This window comes from Felis catus, chromosome A1 (genome assembly GCF_018350175.1).
Source record: "Felis catus isolate Fca126 chromosome A1, F.catus_Fca126_mat1.0, whole genome shotgun sequence".
In the NCBI taxonomy this organism is placed as follows: Eukaryota; Metazoa; Chordata; class Mammalia; order Carnivora; family Felidae; genus Felis; species Felis catus.
The window spans coordinates 177,647,276-177,674,717 of record NC_058368.1 but is presented as its reverse complement, the minus strand read 5'-3'; the positions used below and the strand labels follow the sequence as shown (position 1 = coordinate 177,674,717).

Sequence of the window (27,442 nt, the reverse complement as noted above, 5' to 3'; positions counted from 1 at the left end):
CAGTTTTTTCCTCAAAGTGTTCCCTGTGAAGAGACTTTGGGCTGATGCTTTGGGCAGCTTTATTTACCTCCCTCATCCCCATTCCGCCTCTGCCTTGGAACCTCTTTGCACTTTGTCACTGTCACAGGCCCCAGTGTGTTCTCCGTGAGGCTCACAGGGATGCATAGGAGCTCAGGCTCTGGATCTGGCCCACCAGATCACACCTCGCCTTGGCCCCTTGGTAGTCTCAGATTGAGCAAATTGCTCGGCCTCACGGTGGCTCATCTTTGTTGTGGGTGTCAGGGTAGAACCTCCCTCTTGGGGTTGCTGCGAGGGTGAATTGTGATCACCCGGGGGCACAGCACCTGGATCACTGTAAATGTTAAGTAATACGCGCTGCAGCTGGGCATTTGACGTTGGTGTGTCTAGAGGCCTGTTCCTGGAAGTCAAGGGAGGCTGGACCCATCCAGAGGGCCCTACGGCACATCGCACAGACCTGGCATGCAGGATAATTGTTGAGTAAGTGAGTGGAGGGGCCATAGCTTCTCTAGGGCAGGTCCCTTCTGGCACCAGGCATGGGGCAAGGAGACTCAGGACCTATCCCAGCCCTTGGGGACTTGAGAGAAATCAGAGGGGTCTGTGCAGGGGGACATGGGCTGCAGGGGGACATGGGCTCCAGGGTGCCATGGGTACCCTGGTGAAGGGCCATGAAACCAGACTGGGGGAAGAGGATCTGGCCAGAGAAGATGCCCTGTTTGAATCTTAGATTAAGAATAAGGCAGGTGAAGACGGTGTGAACCTGTGTGTACATGTGTGAGTGAGTGAATGAGTGTGTGTGTGTGTGTGTGTGTGTGTGTGTGTGTGTGTGTGTAAAAGCCATTGCAGGCACATGGAATATCTCTAGATGGAAACAGGGAACAGCCTGATATGCTCAGGGGACTCTAAGCCTGTTGGAGCACCAAGTTTAGGAAGAGGGGTGATGTAAAAGGCCATGGTAGGCATTGAATGCCAGAATAAAGGGCTTGTTTCTGGTCGGTATGCATGACCACTCTCCCCACCCACATGCTTTAAGGGACAGGGAAGTGAAACAGGGTTTGAAGGAGAGGGGAAAATAAATAAAAGAAGGGAATGTGGGTCTTTAGGGGTCCTGCCTCCTTCCCCAAGCTGGCTCCAGGGTTGACCACCAGAGGTACTCGTATTGACGATCTGTATGGAGAAGGCTGATGTGTGGGGAGAGGGGCTTCTAGTCAGCCACCTTGGGTGGCAGCACCTCCCTCCCATGCTGATGGCTCAGCCCTGCCAATCAATACCTTGGTAGCCCTGGGAGCTTAATGGACAGGCTGGGGGGGGGGGTGGGGAAGGGCCCTTTACAACATCACCAACATCACCGTTCTGGCTGGGTTGGGTGTAGGGACTGTGACGGGTTAGAGGGGGAAAGCCTGGGGCTGAAGGGGGTGGTGGGAGCGTGAACCTGAGCCAAACTCAGATCCAGAGGTGGGCTCTACCTTCCTCCTCACTTTTCTGCCTACAGATGCCGGCTGGGGAAAATCCATGGGCTCTAGAGCCAGAGATGGGTTCAGATCTTGGCTCTGTCGTTTTGTGTGCAACGTGGATGAGTCCCTTGGCCTGTCTGTGTCTCCCTTTGTCACAGGGACGGGAATCATTCTGACCAGCCCAGATTGTGTGAGGAGGGAAGAGACCTTGCTTGCAAAGTGCTTAGCTCAGGCCCCGGCACAAAGCAAGTACCTAGCAAGTGGGAGCCAGTGTTAGTTTCTCCCTCACGAATAATAAGAAGCCACAGAGCACTGGGGCTGGCAGCCACTCCTGGGCCTGAGTCCAGGCCCGCTCTCTAGGAAGAGTTTGTGGGGAGCTGCATTTTGGGACGGAGAGCAGGGCTAACTTTACCCGGGACCACTCCTGGAGGGGGGAATTGAGACTTTGGAGAAACTCTGAACGCCCTCAGCAGGGCTGGCAACATTGCTGCTGGAGGAGGAGGCAGGCGGTCGTGGAATGTGGCCGGAAGTCTGTGGGCTGCCCCTCCTGGGACGGGGAGACCCTCCCTTTCTGGGCAGGCTGCCTGGAGACAGGGGCATGGATTGTATGAGGCCTCAAGGATGGGGACCTGGGCGGGAGGGGGCAGTGTGACCCCATCCTCCTCTTGAGTAGGGGGAGTGAGCTCAAGGCCTTGAGCCCTTTCATGTTTAATCCCTGCTCCAATCCCTGCCCCAGCCATGGCTTGTGGCCAGAACCAGTTGCCATCCTGAATAGAGGTAGAGGCGGGGGTGGAGAGAGGAGAGAGTGAAAGCAGGCAAGGGTGAAGGGGTGGAGAGCTTGAGCTCTAGACTGAGATGGATTTGAATCTGGATTCCTTTTCTCAGTAGTGAGTGTCTTTGGACAAGCGATGTAACCTCTCTAAGCCTCAGTTCCCTCATCTGTAAAGTGGGTACGATAATTATAGAACTCATAGGCCCGCCCTGGGAATCACATAAGATAGTTTACCTAAAGTGATTCTTAGCACAGAGGGAAGCACTCAGTAAGTCGTGGCGTGGCTGTTCAGAAAACAAAATACAAGAAAAAAGAAAAAGAAAAAAGTTGTGGCTGTGTTGTCTTTTTCTCTGAGATAGATTTTTTTTAATGTTTATTTTTGAGAGAGAGAAAGAGCATGCACGCAAGCAGGGGAGTGGCAGAGAGAGCGAGAGAGTGAGGAGGGCAGAGGATCTGAAGCAGGCTCTGTGCTGACAGCGGTGAGCCCGATGCGGGGCTCGAACCCAAGAACTGGGAGACCATGACCTGAGCTGAAGTTGGACATTCAACCAACTGAGCCACCCAGGCGCTCCTGAGATAGATATTACGAACAATCCCCATTCTGCTAGTGAGAAAACTGAGGGGTTCAAGAAATCAAACTGGGGTGCCTGGATGGCTCGGTCAGTTAAGCGTCTGACTCTTGGTCGCAGCTCAGGTCGTGACTCACGGTTTGTAAGTTAAAGCCCTGTGTCAGGCTCTGCGGTGAGGAGCCTGCTTGGGATTCTCTCTCTCTCCCTTTCTCTTTGCCCCTTCCCCCGCCAAAAAAATAAACTTAAAAAAAAAAAAAAAAAGATACCAAACCGAGTGGTGATTCAGGGTGGAGCCAGGTGACCCCAGACGTCAGTTAGTGCGAGTCATTTTGTTGTTGACTACATGTGGTGTGTGCTCACTCGTGCTGTGTGTGTACATAAGTGATGTGTGACCATGTCTGTGGAAGGTGGGGAGATATAGGAAGCCCCCACACGTGTCTTCAGAGCATGAGTGGGTCCGTGAGGCCGAGATCTTCAGCCAGAGGGAGCAGTCGTGGCTGACGGATGCGCCAGAAGGAGGGGACCTGGGTTGATGTCTGGAAGCTGGCACGGAGATCACCCCATGGAAGGTTCACCCCAGGTGCCTGAGAGAGGAGGCTCGGAAGGTAGGAGAGGCTAGACTGTAAAGGCCCCCGAGCGGGTGCTGTGGGCGGTGGGGAGCCAGGCAGAGTGTGGGGTAGGAACCGAACTCGCCTTGTGCGTTAGAGAGCTGGGCTCCACTGCAGGCCAGGCCGAAGGCGGGGGGCTCTGCCCCACCAGACACCTTGTCTGTGCCAGGCCTGGGACCTCGGTGGACCCCGGTGTGGGGAGATGTGAACCTGTCAGCCCATTGTTGCCTCTGTGCAATTCCTGGATGGGGGAGTGAATATTTCCACCGGAGCCCCAGCTCTCAGGGCAGGGAAGGGGCTGGCAGGGGGGTGGTAATTGGGAGTCTTGGGCTGCATGGGGACCCCTCTATATGCCATCCTGCTGTGGGAAAAACTGCTTCGACCCAAAAGGTAACTGGCGGGGGGGGGGAGGCAGAGTGACAGAAGGTGCCTTCCTGTGCCTAAGGACACATCCTGTGTGCCAGCCCTGCTCACCTTGTGAGAGCTGTGCCAGTCTGGTTTTGTTCACCCTGCAACTCTTCAACAGCCCAGACGACTGTGCACCTGGAGGGGCGTTAGCCAGCAGACAGCCGCTCTGACTATTCTAGGAAAGGCCTGGAAGGCAAGCCCCCTCTTAGGCACCGGGGCCAAGTGGCCTGCTACCCCATGAGCAGGAGAGGAGGAGGGAGAGATTGGTCCCGAGGCAGACGCAGGAGCCCCGCTTGTCCGCGTTCTGGCTCCGTGGCCCTGGAGAGAGGCCTCAGAGGTCCAGTGACCTTTGCAAAGCGAGCTCTATCTGGTGCCCACCTCCAAGAGTGGCTGAGGGAATTGTAGGAGGTACCACAGAGGGCTTCGGAGCACAGTGCCTGGAAGGAAGTGCCTAGGAAAGCCTAGCAGCTGATAGCTTTGCAGACGCCCCTTGCCACCACTCTGTTGGGCATTCTGCTTGTCTGGGTAGTAAGTGGTGGGGCTGATTTTGGCCTCTAGGTTTCCCTCATCCTCGCCACAGTCATTTAGCACACATTGGCCAGGCAACCTCCTGGGGCCAGAGCTGGAGACCCCCGGATGAGCTGGACAGGCTAAACTCTGGGGACACTAAGCCATTACTGTAGTGCCCAGAGGCCCTAACCCAGCTGGAGGATGGGGAGCAGAAAAGGCTTCCAGAGGAGGCACCTGAGGGCAGGTGTCAGCTGGGCAGAGGGGGCAGGGTACCCTGGGCAGAGGGCCTGACCTGTGCAAAGGCCTGGGGCTCCCCAGAGGTCTTGCCCAGGAAGCCCAGGGGCTTCACTGCCTTTTCAGAAGGATGGACTCTGTGTATGTGTCAGAGGCCCACCCCTGCTACCTCCCTTGGGAAGAATGTGACCACAGAACGTGGCTTAAATGGTGGAAGCTGGGCAAGATGGATTGTTCCCCCCACATCCTGGAGAAGGGCCACCGGATAGCCCCTGCTGACCCTGGGTCACCCACACTGCCTCTGTCCAGTGGGCCAGGGAGAAAATCGTTAATGGGAGGCTGGCTTCTGGGGCAGGGCAGCTCCCCTTGGGGACCCAGGGTAAGGAGATTGGTTTGACCTCTGGTCGATAAGGTCTCCTGTGAGCAGGAGGAGAGTTGGAGGACAGGGAAGGAGTCTGGAGGCCTGCCCTTGGGGGAGGGGACAGGGCCGGGCTACCTCAGGAAGTCATACCAGGAAGGTCGAGGGCCGTGGGTGGGGGGGTCTTTAGGACATGTGCCCACCAGGTATGAACCTCAGGGGCGGATGGAGCTCTTCCCTCCATATCTTCATCAGGATATGGAAGGGGGTGGGTCCCAGGCGTCAGAGCCTGGCTGTGAATGGTGACAGGGGCTGGCCACGGAGAACAGAGGAAGTAAAGGGCGTGCACCCTTGGTGGGCCTTGCACCACTGGCCGTGTGGCTCAAAGCCTCAGTTTCTACATCTGTTAAATGGAGGTGGTAAGCATCCCCATGCTGCAGGGGTGTCTGGAAGGACCGGAAGCAATAGCATCTTCCCAAAGTGTGATTTGCAAGGAGAAGTGCCCTGCGTGTAGGGACGAGGAGTGTGATCTGAGGGTGTTTCCGGAGAGGATTCACGGTGAGCCTCTTAATGCCCCTTGGGTTCCCTCACTCACACCTACTGAGAGCGTACTCTGTGCTAGGCCCTGTTCTAAGACTTCCGTGTTTCATCTGCAGGGCAGCCCGTGACGTGGGTGCCACTGTCATCCCTCTCGTTTTCTACGTGAGGAAACTGAAGTACAGAGGGGTTAGTGACTTGCCTGGGGTCTCTTGGCTAGTGAGTGGCGCACCCCTGGGTTTCGAATCTGGGACCTCCTCCCGATCGTGCCGGAGGGGCAAGTGGGGCCCAGCCAAGTGGGGCTGAACGAAGGGCTTTGGGGCCATAACTGGGGCTTACTCTGCCGTTGCCTGTACTGTGTGACCTTGTCAGTTTAGCTTTGGGGCCTCAGTTTCCTCACCTGTAATGTGGGATGATACTTCCACCCTGAGGATGATAGTGAAGGTTAAATACTGTGGTCCTGCTGAATTGCTTGTGGGGCCCAGGCCAGCGTCGGAGGACATGTGTAAGTCAGCTTGGGGACAGAGACCCTGGGCCGGGCATGGGGCGTGCGATGAGGAAAACACAGTTCCTGCCCTTGGGAGCTCACAGTTGAGAGGTGAGACAGTTGCTTGGGCAGCCCTGGTCCCTGGAGCCCTGCCCTGGGCTGAGTGGGGCCATACTGTCATGGGAATGGGGTCCTGCATGCCTAACATCGTGTCAGACCTCATGGGCACACAGAACAAACCGAGAACGCTGTCCGGGCTTTAAGAATAATTCAGTTCAGATGGAATGGGGCAGATGTACATTTAGGAAAGGAAAGCATAGGAAAACCTAATTTAATACTAAATGGAATGCCAGAACGCCACATCTTTTCAATGTTCATTTGTTTATTCATCCATGCATTCAATAAATATTTGAGTTTCTACCGTGCTACGTGCTGGGGATATAGCAACAAGCAAGAAAGAGACAGCCCCAGCTTTCATGGTGCTGTCAGCCTAGTCAGGGGGAGCCAGACAAAAACCAGATAAATAGAAGGCATGTCAGGTTGGTCAGTGTTAGAAAGAAAAAACAAAGCATGATAGAGAGATGGAGAGTGACAGAGGAGTGGGGGCTGCTTCAGAGAAACAGTCAAAGAAGGCCTGTCTCAGGATGTGACACTGAGCAGAGACCCTAATGAAGTAAAGGGGCCAGAATGTATAAATCTGGGAAGGAATATTGAAACCAAGGAAAAAGCACATGCAAAGGCCCCGAGGCAGGTATGTTTTGTGTTTGGAATCCTCAGCAACGTAATAAGGCAGCCAGTGTAACTGGTGGTGAGGGAGTGGTAAAAGATGAAGCGGGGGGGTGCTCATCATGAAGGACCTTGAGGCCGTGGTGGGGGCCTTTGTCGAGATGTGATGGAAGTTCTGGAGAGTGTGAAGAGGGAGGATTATACTAAGTGACTGGGTTTGATGGAAGACAGACTACCAGGGGGCAAGAATGGGAACAGGAGACTGGCGAGGAGGTGGCTGCAAGTTGTCCAGGTGAGAGGCCATGTTCAGGAAGTGAGACTGGAGAGTTATATGTCAGCATAGCCAGAGGCCGCTTCCTGGAGGATGTGGTCAGACATGAACTAAACCTCTGGGGATGCGCCAGTGGTGCCCAAACCAGTGGTGTGGGCAGATGCTGGGCGAGTGTGGGTGAGCATGAGGACTCTCTGGACATGGAGAGGAGAGTCCCCGGCTCCTGGGGATGAGTGACAGTGGATTTTGGCCCATTCCTTCCCAGGGTGACTTGGCAGCCTCTGTCCTTCCCGGCCGTGCACCCAAACGACAGTGATATGCCCCCCACGCTTCTCCCATCTCCGTGTCCATGTTGGTACTTGCTCGCTTTATCCTCATGGCCACCCTGGAATGTGGTCGGGGTCGGGGCTCCGCTCTGCTGTTTTATTGGGAAGGAGTCGGTGTGGCCAAGGTCAAATGCTCTATGCTGCTTCCTTTAACTTGGTGCTGTGGTGGAAAGATGGCAAGTGTTGTTGTCCCGTAGACCTAGGCCTGATTCTTAGCTTTGCCACTTCCTGGCTGGGCCCCCTTGGTCAACTTGCCTCACCTCTCCGAGACTTGGTTGCCTCATCTGTGAAGCAGGGGTGGTAACAGGGCAGGTATGAATCTGGGCCAAGGACTCATACAGAGCCGGCACACGGGGGCTCTGGCTCTTTGCTGTGAACGCAGCTCCTATCTGCAGGGGACCTAGGACCTCCCAGGTAGATCACTGATGCCCCTTTCCCTGCCCAGGTGCTGGCGGCCGAGGAGAACGTGGACTTCCGCATCCACGTGGAGAACCAGACGCGGGCTCGGGACGATGTGAGCCGTAAGCAGCTGCGGCTGTACCAGCTCTACAGCCGGACCAGCGGGAAGCACATCCAGGTCCTGGGCCGCAGGATCAGTGCCCGCGGCGAGGACGGGGACAAGTATGGTAGGTGCCGGCCCCGCCCCCCTAACTGGGCCCCTCTGAGACCTCAGGTTCAGATCCCAGCTCTGCCGCGTCCCGGCTGTGTATCTTGCACCTGGCACCGAGCCTTTCTGGCCTTCAGGTTCCTCATCTGTAAAATGGAGCTGCAGTAAGTAGTGTATCCCCTGAGAGCCTTTGTGGGGCACTAACTGAAGCTGTGAATCAAAAGTGCTTTTGCCGGCAAATGCCAGTGGTCGTGGGTAGCTGCTCCCCATGGCCTTGCTTCACCAGCCCCAGGTTCAGGTGCTTGGAGAGCAGGGAGTCTCTAGGGAATGTTATTTGGGTGCTGCCGGTGGTGCTGGAAATCGGCCTGGGGTGAGGGTGGGTGCTCCTGTGTGCAAACGGGTGTGTGTTCTGCGAGCTTGAGCTTGAACACCTGTGAGGAATGGGAGCGCTCGCTCTTAGCACCTTGGGCTATGGTCCCTTTGACCTGCCCTTGACCCCGGAACTGTCCAGCCCTCCTCTGAGATGTTTGGGAACCATCACTCGCCTCATGCTGCCTCTGCAAGGGGGCTGGGAGGAATGAGACACCCTAACCCCCTTCCCTCCCCAGGCCCCCTGCCCACAAAGACCCTCAGCAGTAAGAGAAACAGGACTCCAATTTCCTAGAGCTTGGAGTGGATCTTGGGAGAGGCACTGAGCAAATACTGACCTTGCCCCATGGGTTCTTGCCTTCTTAGGCCAGGATTTGGGTGGGAGGTGTCCCGGGCCCCGGCCTTGGGCAGGGGAGCCGGGGCTGTGGGTGGCCAAGGCATGGGGCTGGGACCGGGGTCCTGTGTATGCACTGTGGGACTGCCAGCCTAGGCTTTTCTGGGATGATGCCCCGCCTGCCCGCCGGCCCCTGCCCATTGCAGTCAAGACGTGACAACAAGACAAATAATTTCTTGGACCTTTTATCTTGGACACCATTTATTTTCCCTCCGCCCCAGGGCAGGACTGACCTCATGGTAGGGCCCAAGTGCGGCAGCTGCACCGTCACTGGGGGCTGGGGCCGGCAAGGCCGGGCAGGGCTGGGCCGGGCTGGGCTCCCCGTCTCCAGGCCAGCTGCCTCCCTTCTCCCTGTGCCATCACTCTTTACTGCCTCCGTTCCCCTCCCTCCCTCCCTCTTTCCCCTTCTTCCTTTCTCAGTCTTGCTGCTGCTGCTGCTGCTTTCAACCGGCCCCTCTCTCTGAGTCCTTCTCCTATCCTTCTGGGTACTCATCCCTTCCCCTCTTTGTTTCTGTCCACCTCTTCCCCCCACCTCCCCACCATCTCTGCCCTCCCTGCCTCCCTCCCTCAGACCACAGCTCTCCAGTCCCTCCGCCCCACCTCTCTCAGGTCCTCTGCTGGCTGCCTCTCAGGGGCCTCTGTCTCTCTGTGCCCCCTGCTGTGCTGGGCAGACCCAGGTGGTGGTTTTCCCTGGGATCTGCTGTCCTCTTGCTGCCAGGGAAGGGGCAGCTGGCCGGCCGGGCGGGAGGAGGGTGCCCTCCTGGGGAGTCCCCGGAGCTCTCACTGGCCCCTCCAGGCTGGGAAGAGTAGAGGGGGGTCAGACTCTGGTCTGAGCCATCTGTCCACGCCCTGAGACAGGAGGTAGGAGCTCGGGAGGGAGAGGAGCCCAGAAATGGCCACCCCCTCACTCCAGAAGTTACTTGCCTCTCGCTTCCTCTGCCTCAGCCAGAGACTTAGGGGATCTCACCTGCTGCGTGACATCAGGCAAGCCCTTCGCCTCCTCTGGGCCTCAGTTTCCCCTCTGTACAATACAAGGGTTGGACCAGAGCAGTGTTTCTTAAACATGAACATGCCTGTGAATCACTCAGGGACCTTGTTAAATGCTGATATTGATTTGGTGGGTCCGGAGTGGGGCCTGAGCGCTGCATTTCTAACCTGCGCCCAGGTGGTGTGCAGAGACCGCACTTTGAGTATCCAGGAACTAGCCCGTTTTGGCTTCTCCAGCTCCACAAACCCCAGATTTAATCACCCTCTCTCAAGGAATATGTTTATCACTCCTCCACCCCCCTGACACCCAGGGCAGCGTGGGGCTCTGCTGACTGCGGAGGCTGCTTCATTTAAGTGTCGCATTAGAAACGCAGATGAGGCGAAGGGACCCCATCTGTGAGCCCTGGGAGAGGAAGTGAGACAATGGAGCCAATTGAGGCTTCCAATCTAGATAATCAATACAAATATTATTGGGAGGGTGATTTATGTGGCCAAGCCAGCCTGGAGGATGGGGCTGTGTTAGGGGCCTGCCCTGCCTGTGGGGGGATGGGCAGCCAGTAGCCCCCAGCCAGGCCGGTGGCGGGGGGGCCTCCCCGGACAGTCCGAGAGCCTGCTCCCTCCTTCTCGGGACTCTGTGCAGCTGAAAGAATGATGCAGCCCACGGCTTCCATCTACGTGCAATTATAATGCAGTCGGGGACTTGCGGCAAACACCAAGTATAAACAGAATCCCCATGAACACATGGAGTCTGGAACCCCGACAGACACTCATGGCCTCAGATTCAATGGTGTCCAGAGGTGTTAGACTCTGGGCAGGCCCAGGGCACAGGCCCACCTTAGTCTGGGTGCCCTGCCCAGGAGCTGTCCCCATGAGCAGTCTTTGGTGAAATCTGCATGGAGGGGAGCACACCCCTACACCATGCTGCTCTACAAGAGGGTCTCCCCGTGACTCCCTAAAGCTTTCCCAGAGCACCTGAGGGCCCTGCGGGTGGGCCAGGCTCTGGCCAAGAATGGGAGCCAGGAAGTTGGAGGTTTAAGTCGTGGGACACCTGGCAGGCCGGTGGCTCAGGACCTGGTCACCCTGCCCACCTAGGGTTCTTACAGCAGCCTCTCCCCTTCCGGCTCTTGGTCCTGGCCCCCTCTGCCTTGTAGGCAGTCACCATGTTGAAGAAACAGCACCAGACCATGCAGGACACCTGGGTTTTGTTGCAGCTGTGCCACCGAGCAGCCCGCGGAGCTTGGGGCAAGCTTGTCTGGCTCCGGGCTCCACATCTTCCTGTGCCAAGTGAGGGTGAGAAAGCCACACTCCACCTGCCTCTGGGATGGATGCACTTAAGCCCCAGGTGTGGAGGCATTAGATCCTCTTGGCCGTGGGAAGCAGGGCTGACAGTGACAGAACTGGCGTTTTAGAAGGGGAGGGCTGGGACCAACTGAGTCTGTGCTCAGGGAGCAGGGAGGGACCCTGGCACCGGGGGTGGTGGCGTGGAGGTGACTCTGCTTTGATGTGCACCCTATGATTGGATATTCCTGCCGGTTTTCATTTGAAAAAACGGTTTTTCTACTTGGGGAAAAAAAAAATGGTAAGCACAAACCCAACATGTTGCAGAAGGCCAGGCTCCCAGGACTGACTGTGCTCGGAACAGCCCCTGGCAGGCCACTGGAGGGACTGTGTTAGCCAGGAAGGTGATCTTTGGAGGAGTCGAGCAGGTAGACTCTGGAGTTGGACAAGATTTGAGTCTAGCTCCCCCACTTGCGAGCTCGAGACCTAGGATCTGAGTTAGCCTTTCTGGTCCTGTTTGCTCTTCTGTGAAATGGGGTGATGGGAAAGAGAGCATATCTAATGCTCAAAGATTGTATGATTATTAAAGCAAAAATATAAGTAATAACTGCTTGAACTCGGTGCTGTTGTATGGAGGTGGGGGTGCCATCCTGGGCTCTGGTGGAGGTTCCCCTCTCAGGAACTGATTCCTGGGGCTTCCAGAAAGAACCTTGTCTTTCTCACTCATCAGTGGGGCCCTGGCAGGTCAGCTGCAGGCTTAAGAGGCTTCTTCAGCACGATTCCAGGCAGCGGGACTGCCTGTTCGGGCTGCTGTCTGGCCAGAGGAGGAAGGGTCTTTGGACCTTCTTGTTGGGTGTGGTCTGCTCTTTTCTTAGTTTGAACTGGGGTCCCTCACTCACTCGGCACAGAATTACTGAGCCCTGGGGACCCGGTGGTAAGACACACCTGGTGCCAGCCTTCAAGCTGCTCCCAGGCCAGAGACCGTGCTCCCTCTCAGCAGTTGACTCTGAGTAGGAAGAGTCTAGTTCTCTAACCTCCAAGTGTGACCTTGGGTCCTCCTCATTCCCTCCCTGAGCCTGGGCTTCTTCACCATGAATGGGGGCTGGGTGCGGGGGGGGGGTGGAGTTAGCAGTCCGATGGCTTCCTCGAGAGCTCAGGCGTGGATCAGTCTGTGACTCCAGCTGTGGTATTGCTGTGCGGGATCATGAGGACTCAGCCTGTCCCGGCATAGGCCTGCTGAGCTGGGCCAGCTTCCTGCGTCCCTTGCTCAGCCTTGCCCCTCTGAGAACGTGAGCCCCTTGGAAATAGTGACCCTTCTGCATGTCCCCATGTCCAGTACAAGGCTTGGCAGAAAGCAGGTCCCCACTTAAAGGTTGCTGGATGAACGTATAAAGTAATTGTGGGGCGACTCAAAGCATAATCGGGGACTGACTTGTGTGGCTCACATCGAAAGACATGTGGGCTGTTCCAGGGCTTTTGCTGAGCAGATGACAAGAGTCGGGGTGAGGTGGGGTCCTCTGGTCTGCATTTCCTTCGCTCTGGCATCTGCTGGAGGGCTGTGGTGGAGAAACGAGCAGCAGGGACCCCCTACTCTCTGAGGCTGACGCCCATAGCCCCTTCCCCACATAGCAGTCCGAGATGTGAGACTGTGTCACAGCATTGTCAAAGGCGCTTGTCTTACTGAGATTAAAATCCCAGTTCTTGGGTCAGCAGGAAAGCGCGGAATGGCCTGGCTCCTGGCTACCACTCAAGCCTTGGCTGCACTGCCCCTTCCTTGCCCACACAGCTCCGGCCCCAGCCCCTCCCTGCCATCGCCGGACCATGCCAAGCATGTCCCCGGCTAAGGCCCTTTGCATTTGCTGTTCTCTTGACCTGACGAGGCTTTTCTCCCAGACACCCTCACGGCTTGCTCCCTGACTTCACTCAGGCTTCTGTTCAATTTTCTCCTTATCAGAGACTTCCCATCTCTGTCTCCTCCTGGGCATATTTTTGTTCCTAGCACTTATTGCTACTAGATATTCTATTATGTATTTGGCTATTTGCTCTCTGTCTCTCCTGTTACAATGCAAGCTCCTTGAGGTAGGAGGCTTTTGTCTATTTTGTCTGCTGCTGTATCACCATGCACAGAGCCAACCACAAGCAGGTGCTCAGTAGACACTTGAGCCCAGTGAATGCATGGACGAGCCATGTGTGCATCTGGGAGTGCTCCCCCTGGGGCAGGTGCCTGACACAGAGCTCAGGCACTCAGAAGATACTTGGCAAATTAGTGCTCCCTGCCTCTCCTCTGCTGTCCTCTCGTCCTCCCTCCCATCCTTCCAGCCTGCCAGCTCTGTGTCGTGCGGTGGGGATACAGCGAGCCACAGACCTGGCTTCCCCTAGGGCTTTTGCAGCTGGGAAGGGGCATTAAAACCCCTGCCCTTTGAGCTCACGTCCCATAACTTCTGTCCCCAGTGAGGAGTGATCCCCCACACCTCGCTGACTCTGCAGCTGAAATGACCATACTAGAGCTATGGCTGGGATTAAATATAGCTCCTGATCAATCCTATTGATTTTTTTTTCCCTGTTCCTTTCCAGCAAGCCCACGTGGCCTGCAAACCTCCTTGGGGGACTTTAGGAGAAGGGGACTTTGGGAGAAAGGCTGTGTGTGTGTGTGTGTGTGTGTGTGTGTGTGTGTGTGTGTGTAGACAGTGATGTGGAGACATCTCCAGAAAGCATCTTTCTCCCCACCCCTTCCTGTTGACCTGGTCCACCTTCAGAAGGGAGGAAGGGAAGACTGATTTACTATGACCTCCCAGTGCCTTTTGTGGCAAGGACATTTCCTCTCTGGAGGACACCTGGACAGTGGCCAGCATGCAGTCAGCACTGGAACCGTAGCGGTGAGCCAGCTGCTGGTCACCTCATGCAAGGTCCAGGTGGCTCCTGGCTCCCGTACTGCTCTTGCAGGTCTTGGGGGGTTTTAGCCTGAGGCTGGGGAAAAAGAAATCCCCATTCTCCAGCTTTGTTCTCTCGGGTTTCCTCTCTTTGGTTCCTGTCTCCTGTGTCTCTCTTTGTACTGTGTTTCTCTCTGGTTTCTGGCTGCCTCTCTGTGTCTTTCCCTGCTGTTTCCTACCCTTCAAGCCAAAAGTCTTCCAAGTGAGGCCCTGGATCACATGTTGGGAGGCCCCGCTAGGGAATCACACTGGAATCAATCAATCAGTCAGTCAACGTCACTTCCCTTTTCTCCACCATGGCTGGTCTGCGTGATGTCTGTCGCATTCTGCCTACCTCTGAATCTCTCGTCTGCCTCAGACTACCTCTGGAGTGACTCTGCCAGTGTCATGGGTGTTTTTTTATAGAAAGGGCTCTGTGGGCATCTCTACCTATAGCCTTCTGCCTCAAGAAAGTGAGGTCAAAGCAAAGAGCTTCCCTGGCTTGGTTTACTCACCCACTGCCCCAGGAAAGGAACGGCTGCAGAGGAAGGGTAAAGTGAGGGGTGGACAGGGCAAGACCAAGTCTTGTGAGTTAGCCTGCCTGGGTTGTACCTCTGTCGCTGTGTCACCTTGGCACTCAGTTTTCTCACCTGTAATATGGGGATGAGGATAACAGTTCTAACCTCGGGAGATTATTGTAAGGATGTTGTAAGTGACAGGATGCATAGAGGGGAGTTAGAACAGTGGCCATGACATTATAAGCTCCAAATAAATGTTAGTTACTGATACTTTCTAGAAGGGCGGAACTGAAAGCCAGTGACTCGGAGGTCACTAGGCCTGGCCCAGAGAGGAAGAGGGTTTTTCCCTTTGTCACACAGCGAGTCTCTGAGCCTGGGGACGGGTGGGTGGGAGCTCCGGGTTCTAGCGAGAGCAGGAGTAGCACTGGAGGATACCAGTGGGGAGCAGCGTGGCCAAGGGTGTTGACTGTGGCGTCACACTGGCTCCCAGCATCTGCCCCGCTTTGACCAGCTGTGTTCCTTTGGGCAAGTCCCTTCACCTCCCTTCACCTTGCTTTCTTTAACCCCTAAATAGTATTACTCATATCTACTTCACAAAGCCATTTATGCATTTACTAAAATTTACTCGTTGGTCATTTACTACAGGCCAAGTTTGGGCTAGGGCTAGAAATCACAGTGGTGAATAAGACAGATAAGCCCTTGCTCTGGTGGAGCTTACCTTCCGGTAAATAGAGACAGACAATTGTCTTAGCAACTAAGACAATTTGGAGAAGAGCTCTAAGGAAAATGGAGCCGGGGGGGGGGGGGGTAGAGCTGGACTGGGGAGGGTGGTATGACATTGGACCGTGTGGCCAGGAAAGGCCTCTCTCAGGGGGTGACATTTGAGTGGCAACCTAAGAGAAGAGAAGCTGCTGTGGGAAGATCCAGGTAGAGGGAACAGCAAGTGCAAAGGCCCTGAGGTGGGAGTGTGCTTGGTATGTCAGAGAGGAATAGCAAGGAGGCTTGCTGACTGGAGGGCTGTGAGTGAGGTTGGGATGTAGGAATGGTCAGCAGGGGCCAGAGCATGTGTCCCATATGGGTCCCCATGAAGAGGCTGGATTTTCAGCGAGTTGGAGATCACTTAGGAGGCCTCTAGCAGGGACGAGAGAGAATTAATTTTATATTTTTAAAGGATCTCTCTGGCAGAGGGAGGAGGCTGTTGAGTTGTGCAGTCTGGAGGGGATGCCTGGAGAGGAGGTCTGATGAGTGGAGCCAGATAAAGTTCCAGACTCCTCCTGCCTGGCCTGGTACAGGCCTCAAGAATGGAACTGAGCCCAGAAGAAGTCTTTAGCTCCTGAGAGCTGCATGTTGGGGGCTTGGGTCATGAGAAGGGGGAGCGTGATGCTGAGGACGAGGTAGGCTCTAGAGCAAACCTGGCCTGGGTGGGTGGGGTCTCTCTCTCCATCTGTCTCTCTTTCTCTCTCTCTTTCTGAGAATTGCTGCCGCTATTACTCCCCACAGACTTTACATAATTCTGGCCCAGCTCCCTCCTCATTATGTCATGCGCTGAGTGGAGTCTAGGTCACTGCAAGGCTTGCTGTGGTCGGGGAGAACAGACTGCTGGCTCCCTGGCATGGCATCTGGAGCAGACCTTCCCCAGGCTGGGGTGGGGGTAGCGAGGTTTGTGGGGGTGGAGGTGCAGCCCAGCTCCAGCCCTAGGCCTTTGGGACAGCTCAGGCAAAGGCCAGGGCTTCCTGTGCTGGGCTGTGGCTTATGAGCACTGGGGGTTGGGGGCAGGGAAGTACATCTCCCCAGAGTTAGGGGCCCTCCCCTGGAGCCCAGGCCCCATCAGAAAGTCAGGTAGACCTGCTGAGTTGCTCCTTTGAACCTCAGTTTCCTAAACTGTAAAATGGGGACAGAGACACCCCAGCTCGTGGTGATGTGTGACTTCAGTGGGCTCACGTGGGAGCAAGAACGGTAGGAAATGTTCTGAGGACAGAAGTCTAGGCACATGTGGGGAGACGGGCAGACAGAGAGGTCTGGGGTTGCCTTGGGGTTGCCTGGGCTGCGGTCCTGGGGCCTAATCCCCTTCCTACATGCTGCCTCCCATTTCTACCCCTCTTCAAGGCTCTTCCCCAATCCCGGAGAGAATCAGAATAGGCTTGACCCCACCCCCCCACCCCCCACCTTGCACAGGTAAGGAGACTGAGGCTCAGAGGGGGCTGTGACTTACTCAGGGTCACACAGCCCAGCATGGCAATGATCAGATCCCATAAGTCCCAGCCCAAGGCATTTCACTTCTCAGTGTGAGATGCCTGCTACCCTGGAGGATGCTGAAGAAGTTCAGGTCAGAGGGCATGCCTGGGGAGGCAAGTCTGGCTCTATTCTGCCCTTTTACACACATCTGATTTTTTCCCACTATGGTGCACGCGCATGCGTTTGTGTGTGTGTGTGTGTGTGTGTGTGTGTGTGTGTGTTAGGGGAAAACAGTTTTGTTTTGCAGTTATTAAGAAATTTAAACAATAGTTACTTGCCTTACCTGGCTTCTGAGTACAAGGGACTAGGCCCTTTCTGCCTTCATGTTGTGGAATCCTCACAATAACTTTTGAAGATTAGGGTTGATTATACCCATTTTACAGATGAGGAAACTGAGGCCCGGGGTCATACAGTTGGCAACTGGGGCCAGGGATTTATACCCAGCTCTGTCCATTCCAAAGCTCTAGCCTTTCCCTTAACATGTGCTGGCTTCTTTAGAAGCTCCTGGGATTGGAGACCCTCTTGAACCCCCACAACCTCCATCCTGTGTGGGGCAGATGCAGAAAGCAGGCCCCGGGCTGTTCTGATGTTTGACCCTGGGTTCCCAGGGAGAGTTATAGGGAGTTTGAATTAAAGGGGAGCAGGGAGGATGCAGGGCTCATAACCCCCTATCTCACTGTTGCTTAATGTTCTCCATTCAGTGTTTACTAGGGATGGGGGAAGGTGGAGAGAAGAATGTGCCTCCCGCTCCCTCCCTGTTTCTAGAATTACTGAATTCTTGTTAGATCTTTAAATTTTATGTAAATTCTTCTTATTTTCCTTGGAAAGGTGGGGTATCATATTTTAATTAGTAGTGGTGTCAAAGGAGGGCTAGATTAATTATTGGAAATCCTGAGTTCCAGATGGTTTTAATTTTCACAGCAGGGCACCAGGGTATATATTTTTAAATTTTTTTATTAAAATCATACCTAGTGTATTTTAGGGGCACTGAGGTACACTCTTTGTGGCTCCAAAGATGCCGTATTTAGGGCTATGATTTTTGTTATGGAGAAGCAAGTCCCTTGTCACTGAAATTAAAAGTTTGCGGGTGAGGGAGGGGCAGGTGCTGGGAAGCAAAGGCTCAGAGATGGGAGGGTGAGAATTGAGGGGGGGGGGTCATAGGCAAAGAAGGCAGCAGTGGGAGGAGATGCTGGGGAGGGAATCAGGCACAGGAATTCGAGTCCAGAGAGGAGAGAGAGCTCAGAGAGGGTACATGGCCTACCAAAGTCACACAGCACCTTACTGGTGAGAGAATATGAATTGACAGAGGGACAGAGAGGGGTCTGGACACAGCTTGCCTATTCAAGGGACAGTCACCCTTTGATCATTTGATGTTCTTTCTCAGTCAGGGCTTGGGGCATTAGCTCTGGACACCCCTCTCCTGAGGGAGGCTCTGTGGAGAACGGATGGTTTAGTGTGGGGTCTCCTACTCCAGATCAGGGGATAGATACTGGGTCCTGATTGGGACTTCTGGGCTCCTGGAAGTTAGCCACCTTTCAGCCTTGGTGGCCTTGACTAAAGAAAGTAGAATATCCTGAAGAGAGCCTTCATTTCCCAGGGGCCTTGAACCTCCCCTCCCTGGACCTTCCCCACTTCAAGTGGCAAAAGTGTGGAGTGGGGAGGGGACACTAGCAGGGGTTCTAGATGTTTGCCCTGGGGGAAGGGGCCTTTGACCTAAATTTTGGGGGAGGTAGCTTGATGTCCTCCAAGGCAGTGTGCGTGAGTACCCGTGCAAACTCGTGTGCGTTTGTCCCCTCGTTCCAGAGACTGCTATTCATGTTATTCATGGTTATTCATGTGGCTGTCTGTCTTGTTTTGGGGAACAGAGGTGAGGGGCTGGTGAGGGTGGGTGATGAGGGGAGAAGGGCTCACTGGTGTTTAGCTGCAAGGGGCAGAACAACCCTCCAGCTGGAGCCATCTAGGTGCCGAGTGGCATCGAGAGAGGCTGGGGGTAGAGAACAAATGATGGACAGTCTCATGTGTCCAAGGGGCAGGGCGCTCCAATGAGACCTGTTAGATGCCTCCCTCATGCCTGATGTTGGAGCAGTGAGGGTCCAGGGACAGGGTCAGGGATCTTTGCCCCTGGTAAAAAAAATGTGTCTTGTTCTCCTTCTGCCTTTCGAAGCCCAGCTCCTAGTGGAGACAGACACCTTCGGTAGTCAAGTCCGGATCAAGGGCAAGGAGACGGAATTCTACCTGTGTATGAACCGGAAAGGCAAGCTCGTGGGGAAGGTGAGTGATGGTCTGGGATTCCCTGGGTGTTATCTCCCTGGCATCCCTGGGTAGCTGGCACGGGGTGCTGGGGGCCCTGTCAGCCCCAAAGGGAAAACGGCGGGGGGTGGGGGGGAATATGTGTGTGTATGAGATTCCAGCTGTACCCTCTTCCTTTAGCTCCTTCTCTGCCACCGTATCATAGCCTACCAGGCAAAGGTACCCACGGCTGTGACTTTGGGGAGCACGTAGGGTCCTGATCCCTCCTGCTGGGTGTAGACTTCGAGGGGTTTTGGGGGCTCCCTGCCTACATGCACCTGCTGTCTAGGAACAGGGATGCGGCCGGCCTTCCCTTCCCTTCCCTTCCCTTCCCTTCCCTTCCCTTCCCTTCCCTTCCCTTCCCTTCCCTTCCCTTCCCTTCCCTTCCCTCCCCTCCCCTCCCCTCCCCTCCCCTCCCCTTCCTACTCCTTTTTTCTTTCCTCTTTCCCCAATTCCTGTAATAACACATAGTTTCGTTTCCCTGAGACCTCCAACTCTTACCCTCTTCTCCTTCTTCCCCTCCTCCACACCCTAGTGGCTGGGGAGAGTGTCACAGGCCAGAGTATTGTTGCTTATTAGTTGTTAATAATAACAGGACCAAAAGCTTCTGTTAATTGAGCACCTACTTTCTGCCAGGCACTGTGCAAAAAATACTCCCAAATAATCCCACGAGGGCCGTACCACTACCATCCTCACTTTGCAGATGAGAAAGCCGAGGCTTGGCCCCCGCCCAGGCACTTGTCCCGGGTCCCACACTACAGCTGGGCGGGGATTCAAAGCCCAGCTTGGAAGTCAGAGGTTCCAGCCGCACTGCCCACACCGACTGAAGCCGCTCGCTCACCGAGCACAATAATAGTAATCGGCCGAGCGCGGCCCCGGGACGCCCGGGAGTGGTTTTAATTAGTGATTCACTTTCCGCGTCCCGGGGCGGCCGGCCGACCGGCCGGCGAGGGGATCGGGGCAGGGGCGGGCCGGGCGCCGGGTCCCCTGGCCTGGCCGTGCGTTTCCTGTGGCGGCGCTGCCCGGCCCCGCGTCAGGCGCTTTGTTCTCCTGCCCGCCCGGGCCGCCTCCCAGGCCCAACCTGCCCGCGGCTGGACGCTCGGCTTCCTTTGCTCGCGGCTTCCAGGAGGGGCGCGCGGCAGCCCGCCGTGCCCGGTGCCCGCGCCCCCGCCCCCCCCCCCCCCCATCCCGTCTGCGCGCTTCCCGGCAGCTTGACCCCAGGAGGGCCGTGCTGGGGTCAAAAGAGCAGCCCCGCTCCCCGCCGCCGGCCGCCCACCGCCCGCCTGCCCGCCCGCCGGCTGGCCGCTGAGTCACCGCTTCCACAGGAGCCGGCTCCGATTTCCTGCCCCCTCGCCCTCTCTCCCGTCATTAATATTGGGGACGGTTCAGCTGGCGCTGGCTCTGCCGGCTCGGCGCAGCCCAGGGAGGGCCCCCTCCTTCCCGCCCCCCGCCTCGCGGCAGCTCCCCCATCCCCGTACAGGCGTCCGTCTTCTGGGCTGGCCCCGAGGATGCCCCCCAAATCCACCTGCCCCAGGATGGCCCTGGGCAGGCCCCCTGTTGGCCTCTGCCTAGCTCAGCTCCCCTTACTGCCTCTCGCCCCCCCAGGCAAAAAGCCACAGGCTCTTGGGGTGCTGTTCCATCACAGCCTCCTAGGCAGTCAGGGGCCAAGGTCCTGGGGTTACCCGTCCGTCCTTCACTGCTGCCACTGCCTCTGTTCTGACCTCATACTTTGCCCCAGCTGCCCTAGGGCTGCTAGCCTCAGGCTTTTGCCTTTGCTCACTAACTACCGTCAGCTTTCTAAAGCGCACCCCCTGTCCTCCACCCCAACTCCTGTCAAAACCCATCCCTGGGTCCGCACCATCTACCATCTACCAGAGAAAGGCCACACTCTCTGGGGAGACACACAGACACACAAGGCCCTGGGAGGGGGGCGGTCTCCCTGGCCTCACAGCCCTGCCACCCATCCTCACATTCTTAAGCCATAGACACATAACACTGGGAACTGCCACCCCCCTGGACGGGACCTTCCGGCTGCGTACAAGCCGTTCCCTCTGCCCAGGTTGCCCTTCCCTCTGTCTATCTGCCCTGAGTCCTGCTCCGCCTTCCACAGCTTCTTGCTTCCCTGGCCCCTCGTACAGCACACCCACCCTGGAGCCCACAATCCCTCACACAGTCCTCTGTCACCTATTGCTAACCTGAGTTGTCACGTTTGTCTGTGTGCCTACGCCTCCCAGTGAGATTGAGAGCTCACCGAGGGCTGATTCTGGGTCCAGCCATCCATGCTCTGTGCACCTGGCCTCTCAGAAGCACCCACCAAAGAAGTAGAAAAATAGTTCATGCTTTCCAAGGTTGGCCTTAACCTACCGCCAGAATTATTCACGTCAGGCCGGGGAGTCAAGTGCCCTAACTGCTGAGCCTCAGTGTTCTCCTCTGTAAAATGGCAGTGATCATGCTGGCATTTACTGGCACTTGCTAAATATTCCTTCTCTTTCCCTTTGAAGCCAGGCCATGACGTTACTCCCTCACCTGTGGGAAGGAGGACCTTTGTGGCCTCAGCTTAGGCTCTGGCTCCTTTGGAGTGGCCTAACAGGATAGCTCTCTTGGGTGGTCTTGGCCGTGGGTGCCAACCTTGCACGTCTTTGGCCCTGGTAGGGCACGTGCGTTGAGCCCCCAACAGAGACCATTCAGATGTTCTGGGCCCCGGCTGTAGCTTCTCTGTTGTAACAACCACACACCAAGGCTCTGCGCTGAGCCCCTGCGTGCTCAGGCAGCCCCTTTTCTTCTTGTCACCTTTCTGGACCCCACAACCATCCCACTCCTGGGAAGGAGGACACCCTTTCATTCCATAAACAGTTGCTAAGTATGAAGCACTGTGTGCCAGGCACACACCTCCCCGTCTCTGACTATTCAACCCAATCCCCTGTGTGATCCCTGGTGAACCCTCTTTGGGCTGAGGCAACATACGGCCCCAGGCCTTTCAGGGCAGAGGGGTACCCTGCCCACCACCCCATCTTTGTGAGGACTGTTTCATTTGTAGATGACTGAAACCCAACTCAAAAGGCCTTAAGCGAAAAAGGAATTCTTTTGGCTGACAAAACTAAAAATGTCCAGGGGGTAGTTGTAGCTTCCAGTTAGACTGGATCTAGGGGCCAAATGATGTCATCAGGATTCGGTCTTCGGATCAAATAGAAGGAATGGGACTCCGGTTTGGAAAGGAGGAGGTTGGAGGTAGTGGGCAGGGAGAGATGCTCAAATTCTACTTAATCACCCAGGTCCTGGGATGGGATATTCACTCACTCCGCAAATACTGATGATCTACCTTGCCCGAACCAATTGAGTCAGCATTTTTGGGGGTGAAGCCCAAGCACGGGTTTTTGTTTTTGTGTTTGTTTTTAAAAAATCTTTGCAGGCAATAAGCAGGACCTTGGAGGTAGTCGGGAGCAGAGGTGAGGGTCAAGCCCCGGTGCAGCCTGCCATTTAACTTCATATCTGCTATGTCTGAGTTCATGGGGGGAACTTAGGGCCGTCACTGGCACCATGGCTCCTCCCAAGGAGCTCCTGAGGTCTCGGGTGCTGGGAATTTGGGCTCTCGTAAGTAACCCCAAACCTGTACAAGCACATGTGCTAGCTCCTTGCACATCCGAGACCTTGCTTCATGCTGATGGTGGCTGTGTGGGCCCTGGGGAGGTGAGGTACCTTGATAGTTGGTGCCCGCTCTTCCATACCCTTTCTCCTCACGGACCTCTCCAGAACTGCACAGAGGAGAAATGAGCCGCAGTGGCAAATGCAGGTTAAAAGCCAGCTCTGCCTCTTACAAGCCCCATGACCTTGGGCAAGCCATTCTACCCTTTTCTTCTCGCAGAGAGAGAGTCTACCTCAGCAAGTCGAGAGGATTAAATGAAATAATGCATGTGGACATGTCTGGCCTATAATTGACAATCGATAAATGCTGAAGGAATGAGTGAATGAATGAGGAAGGAGACCAAGTGGGCCTGGCCCTCTGCTCGCTGTGTCCCCTTCTCAGCACATCCCCCAGGACGGCCTCTCACGGCTCATGACTGACTGTCTCTGGAACATTAGTGAGGGGTCTGGGACGCAAAGGCTACTTTCTTTTAGAGGAAAGCCCTTTGGTGAGTCTATCCCAGAACCCTTCATTCGTTCGGCCACAAATGCTCTGGGTGCCCGGACCTGTGCCGAGCCCTGCGGGCAGCTGACAAGTGGTCCTGACCTGCTCAAGCTCTTGGGCTAGTGAGGAGGCAGGCAGATATGGAATTGCTCTGTTGGGGCGCGGGAGGAGGAATGGGTGCCAAGGGAAGAAGATGGAGTACGTGAATCCACTCAAACTGGATGCTTGAATGGAGTCTTAAAGGAAGAAGAGGAAATGCCCAGGGAGATAGAAGGCAGTGAAGGAAAGCTTCCTGGAGGAAGTGGTTACTGAGCGGAACCTTGGAGGATGAAAGCAGTCTTCCAGGCAGTGGCAGGCATTCTGTGATGGGGAACCAGCACGGTAGAGGCTTTGCTCAGTTTGCTGTCACTGTTCCATGGAGACTGGCCAAAGGACCTGGGCCCAGGTTGGATAGGCAGCTTCCAGAATTATCCATGGGGGGCCCAGAGACCACTCCCGTCTACCTTGCACATATGCCCCACTTCTGTCACAAGAGTTCCTCACTGCCCAGCCCCATCCTGTGCTGCCCGACACGCACTGTCTTCTGGGTCCTACATGTCTTCCGGCCCCACCCCCTGCCCGTTCCGCAGCCTCCTCGAAGGATCTCATCCTCCAGACAATGTTTTCTTACCCTGCCTGTCCCTTTCTGCAAAGTTCAGCACTTTGTCTGCAGGGCCCGAGCCTGCCCTCCACTCAAAGGTGAACGTTCCTGGAAGCTCCAGCCTGTTTTCCACTTCAAACAAAAGGCTGGAACTCGCACCTCAGTCTCCACGCACGGCCAGACCGCTGGGCTTCCAACTTGGCGGGGCATCCGTCCGTAACGAGGAGTGGGCCTGGCCTAAATTTGGAGATGTTAGTTGGAAACTCAAGTGCTGCTAATTCAGGCCTTCCAACTCTGTGCACTTCCCACTCCTCTACATGGACCAGTCCGGCCGTCTCGGGGAGGAGGTTCAGAGTCCTGCCTCCCACCATCCTTTGTCCAGAGCCGATCCAGGGAGGGAGGCCAGAACCATCTGAACCACCTGCTTTTCAGAAATAGTTTAGCAAGTTCCTGCTGTGTATGAGGCTCATTTATAAGCGTCATTCCTCACATTTCTGTGACGCAGGGGTCGCCGTCCCAGTTTGGTAAGATGAGGAATCCGAGGTCTAGAGAGTGGAATTAACCAGCCTGAGGTCACGTGAGGAAGCGTTCGAGTCGATTCAACTTCTGACTCCTTGCCTGGCATCCCTTGTCTCCTGGGCGGTTCACACATCTGCTCGGGAGCCTGCAGTCTCAGAACCAAGGGCATAGGCTTCAGCGTTTGGCCATGTAAAAACTCATATTTTTGGAGGTCCCCACCCCTCTTCACACCAAACACTTAAAATGCACCATATCCCATATTAAATGGAATTGAAATTAACTATACGGCAGTGGGGTTGAGTGGCAGTGCAGTCGCTGACTTTATATCGGGTTTTGTGCACATCTGCGGGGACTCTTTCTGTTGCAAGTGACAGAACATAATCTCAACTACTTTAAAGGAAATGAGACATTATTGGCCCACATCACAGTGAGGTAATGCGCTGCAGCTGCTGCTTGGTCCAGAGCCCAAAGGATGTGACCAGAACTTGATTTCTCTCATTCTCTTCGTCTTGGCTTCACTTTCTCTGTGTTGGCTTTGTTGTCAGATGGTGTTTCTCCTCGTGGTGGTAAAATGGCTGCCTTTGCTTCAGCCTCACATTTTCCTCGTGTTTAAATCAGCCTATGTGTTTGGGGATTGCTTATACGGGGGTCTTTAGGAACATTCTGATTGGATGGCTCATACCACATGCCCAGCTCTGCCCCAGTCACAGAAATGTTTTATTGGCCAGGTCTGGGTCTCGTGTACTAGCAGAGTTGAGGTGGGAGCCCTTGGCTGTAGGGTAGAGAGTGGGGAAGGGCTGGATTCCTGAATGACGAGGGAATCTATTACCTAATTGGCTGGCAGGGAAGAAGGCAGGGGCCAACATGACAAGTCCACTCCACAGACCAAGGAAGTGAAGTTGCTCAGGTCAGGCCCTCTCTACGCTATTGCGCCAGCCCTCAGTCACCTGTCTGTACCCGGGCCACACAGCCTGCCCCTCACACCCACCCTCCCTGTCTCACCTCCTTCTTCTCTTGCCTCCTCCAGCCCGATGGCACCAGCAAGGAGTGTGTGTTCATTGAGAAGGTCCTGGAGAACAACTACACAGCCCTGATGTCCGCCAAATACTCTGGCTGGTACGTGGGCTTCACCAAGAAGGGGCGGCCACGGAAGGGTCCCAAGACCCGGGAGAACCAGCAGGACGTGCACTTCATGAAGCGCTACCCCAAGGGACAGGCAGAGCTGCAGAAGCCCTTCAAGTACACCACGGTGACCAAGAGGTCCCGGCGGATCCGCCCCACGCACCCAGGCTAGGCTGGCCCCACCGCAGCCCCCCAGGCTGCCCCCAGGCCCACACTCACACTCACAGAGAACTGCATCAGAGGAATATTTTTACATGAAAAATTAGGAAGAAGCTCTATTTTTGTACATTGTGTTTAAAAGAAGACAAAAACTGAACCAAAACTCTTGGGGGGAGGGGGAGCGATAAGGATTTTATTGTTGACTTGAAACCCCCTGTCTATGACAAAAGACTCACGAGAAGGGACTGTTGTCAACGCACAGGTGCTTGTCTCTCTCTAGGAACCGACAACTCTAAACTTGTCCCCAGAGGAGGATTTGAATGAGGAAAACGACACTCTGAGAAACCAAAGTCCTTTTTCCCAAAGGTTCTGAAAGCAAAGAACAAAACAAAAACAAAAACAAAAACAAAAACAAAACAAAACAAAAAAAAAAGAAAAAAAGAAAAAAAGAGAAAAACAAAGAGAAAGTAGTACCCACCCCCAAACTCCCCTTCTTCTCCAATCCCCCGTCCCTGTCCCAATCTCCAACAAAAATCGCTCTCTGGTTTGCAGTCATTTATTTATTGTCCGCTGCAAGCTGTCCCGAGACACCGCGCAGGGAAGGCGTGCCCCTCGGGAATTCTCGGCGCCTCGACCTCCGACCTCCGACGACAGACGGCCTCGTCCAATCAAGTGACCCTGCATTGCTCGCAGTTCTGGAGGATGCTGCTATCGACCTTCCGTGACTCACGTGACCTAGTACACCAATGATAAGGGAATATTTTAAAACCAGCTATATTATATATATTATATATATATAAGCTATTTATTTCACCTCTCTGTATATTGCAGTTTCATGAACCAAGTATTACTGCCTCAACAATTAAAAACAATCGACAAATTATTTAAAAAACCATGAGGTGAGTGGTGGCAGGCGGGGAGAGGGGAGGCGTGCAGAGCTCAGGCAGGGTGGCCTGTTTGTGTTTCATTCTTCTTGGTCTTTGCGCTGAGAGCTGGGGCCTCACTCATTCATTCATTCATTCACTGATTCACTCCCTGCCCCCCCGCCCCCACCCCACCAACTCCCCTCTGCTTCCACCCCACCGTGCTCCCATGCACTGTTCTAGGCCCTGGGAATGCAGCCTTAGACAAAGAGATCTTTACTTCTGGAAATCCTTGCCTTCAGAGAGATTACATTCCAAGGAGTCACCAGTCATAGGGTCACATACATTTGCTCGGCACCTCCTGTGTTATTCTGTGTACTGGGCATGTATCAAAGAACATACCAGAAAAATTCCAGCCTGCAGGGAACGTCACGTATTCACCGATTCATTGCTTCATTCATTTATTGATGGAACCACTTATTCAACCTATATTTATTAAGACCTTACCAAGTGCCAGGGACTGTTTTAGGTACTGGGGATTCACCAAAGACTGAAACAGACGAAAAATCATGGAGCTTGCAGTCTAGGGGTTATTGCTTGAGTCATTTGTGCAGCCTGTATCTAGGATTCTTCCAGAAACAGGCTGAGGAGGGAGCGGGGCCCTGTTCTGCATCTGGTGGCAGTGGGGTCAGAGGGCCCAGGTCCACTCTGAAGACCTTAGATTCTCATGTGCTGGAATGTAAGGAGTCTGTCTGCCTCTAAAACTTTCTTCTAGGTCTTCTTCCCCAGGGCCTGGCCAGGAGGTAGGCAAGAGGCCGGGTTGGTCTTGGGGTAGGAAGCAGATTGGGCAGGAGGTTGACTGAAGAGGAAGATGCCTTCTGTGGGGTCCTGCTGCTGTCACCTGCCTCCCTTGAAACCTCCTCCTGCCAAAACTGTCCAAAAGTCCCCAGTGAGGCCCTACAGAGAGGAAGGAAAGAGGGGGGTGGGAGCATCTTGGTAAAGGACTCCTGGCTGGATCGGGGCTTGGCTTCTGAACTGTGTGCTCCCTCGGCAACACACCTCAGAGCTCGGGTCAAGCACACCTCCCGGTTCTGTCCTTCCTCCCTGCATTATCAGGGTCCCTCCCCATCCCTGGGCCCTGTCTCGCGT

General features: G+C 55.1%; 1 protein-coding gene across 1 annotated transcript in view; it reads left to right on the top strand.

Moving 5' to 3' along the window:
* Positions 1–26,313, top strand: part of FGF18 (fibroblast growth factor 18) — a 32,329-nt gene extending 6,016 nt beyond the window's left edge. Inside the window, exons 3-5 of the mRNA XM_011285502.4 lie at positions 7,724–7,904; positions 18,740–18,846; positions 25,177–26,313. Coding sequence (XP_011283804.1) covers positions 7,724–7,904; positions 18,740–18,846; positions 25,177–25,443 — 555 coding nt within the window. The 3' untranslated portion in view covers positions 25,444–26,313. The remainder of the gene's footprint in view (positions 1–7,723; positions 7,905–18,739; positions 18,847–25,176) is intronic.
* The last annotated feature ends 1,129 nt before the right edge of the window (positions 26,314–27,442 follow it).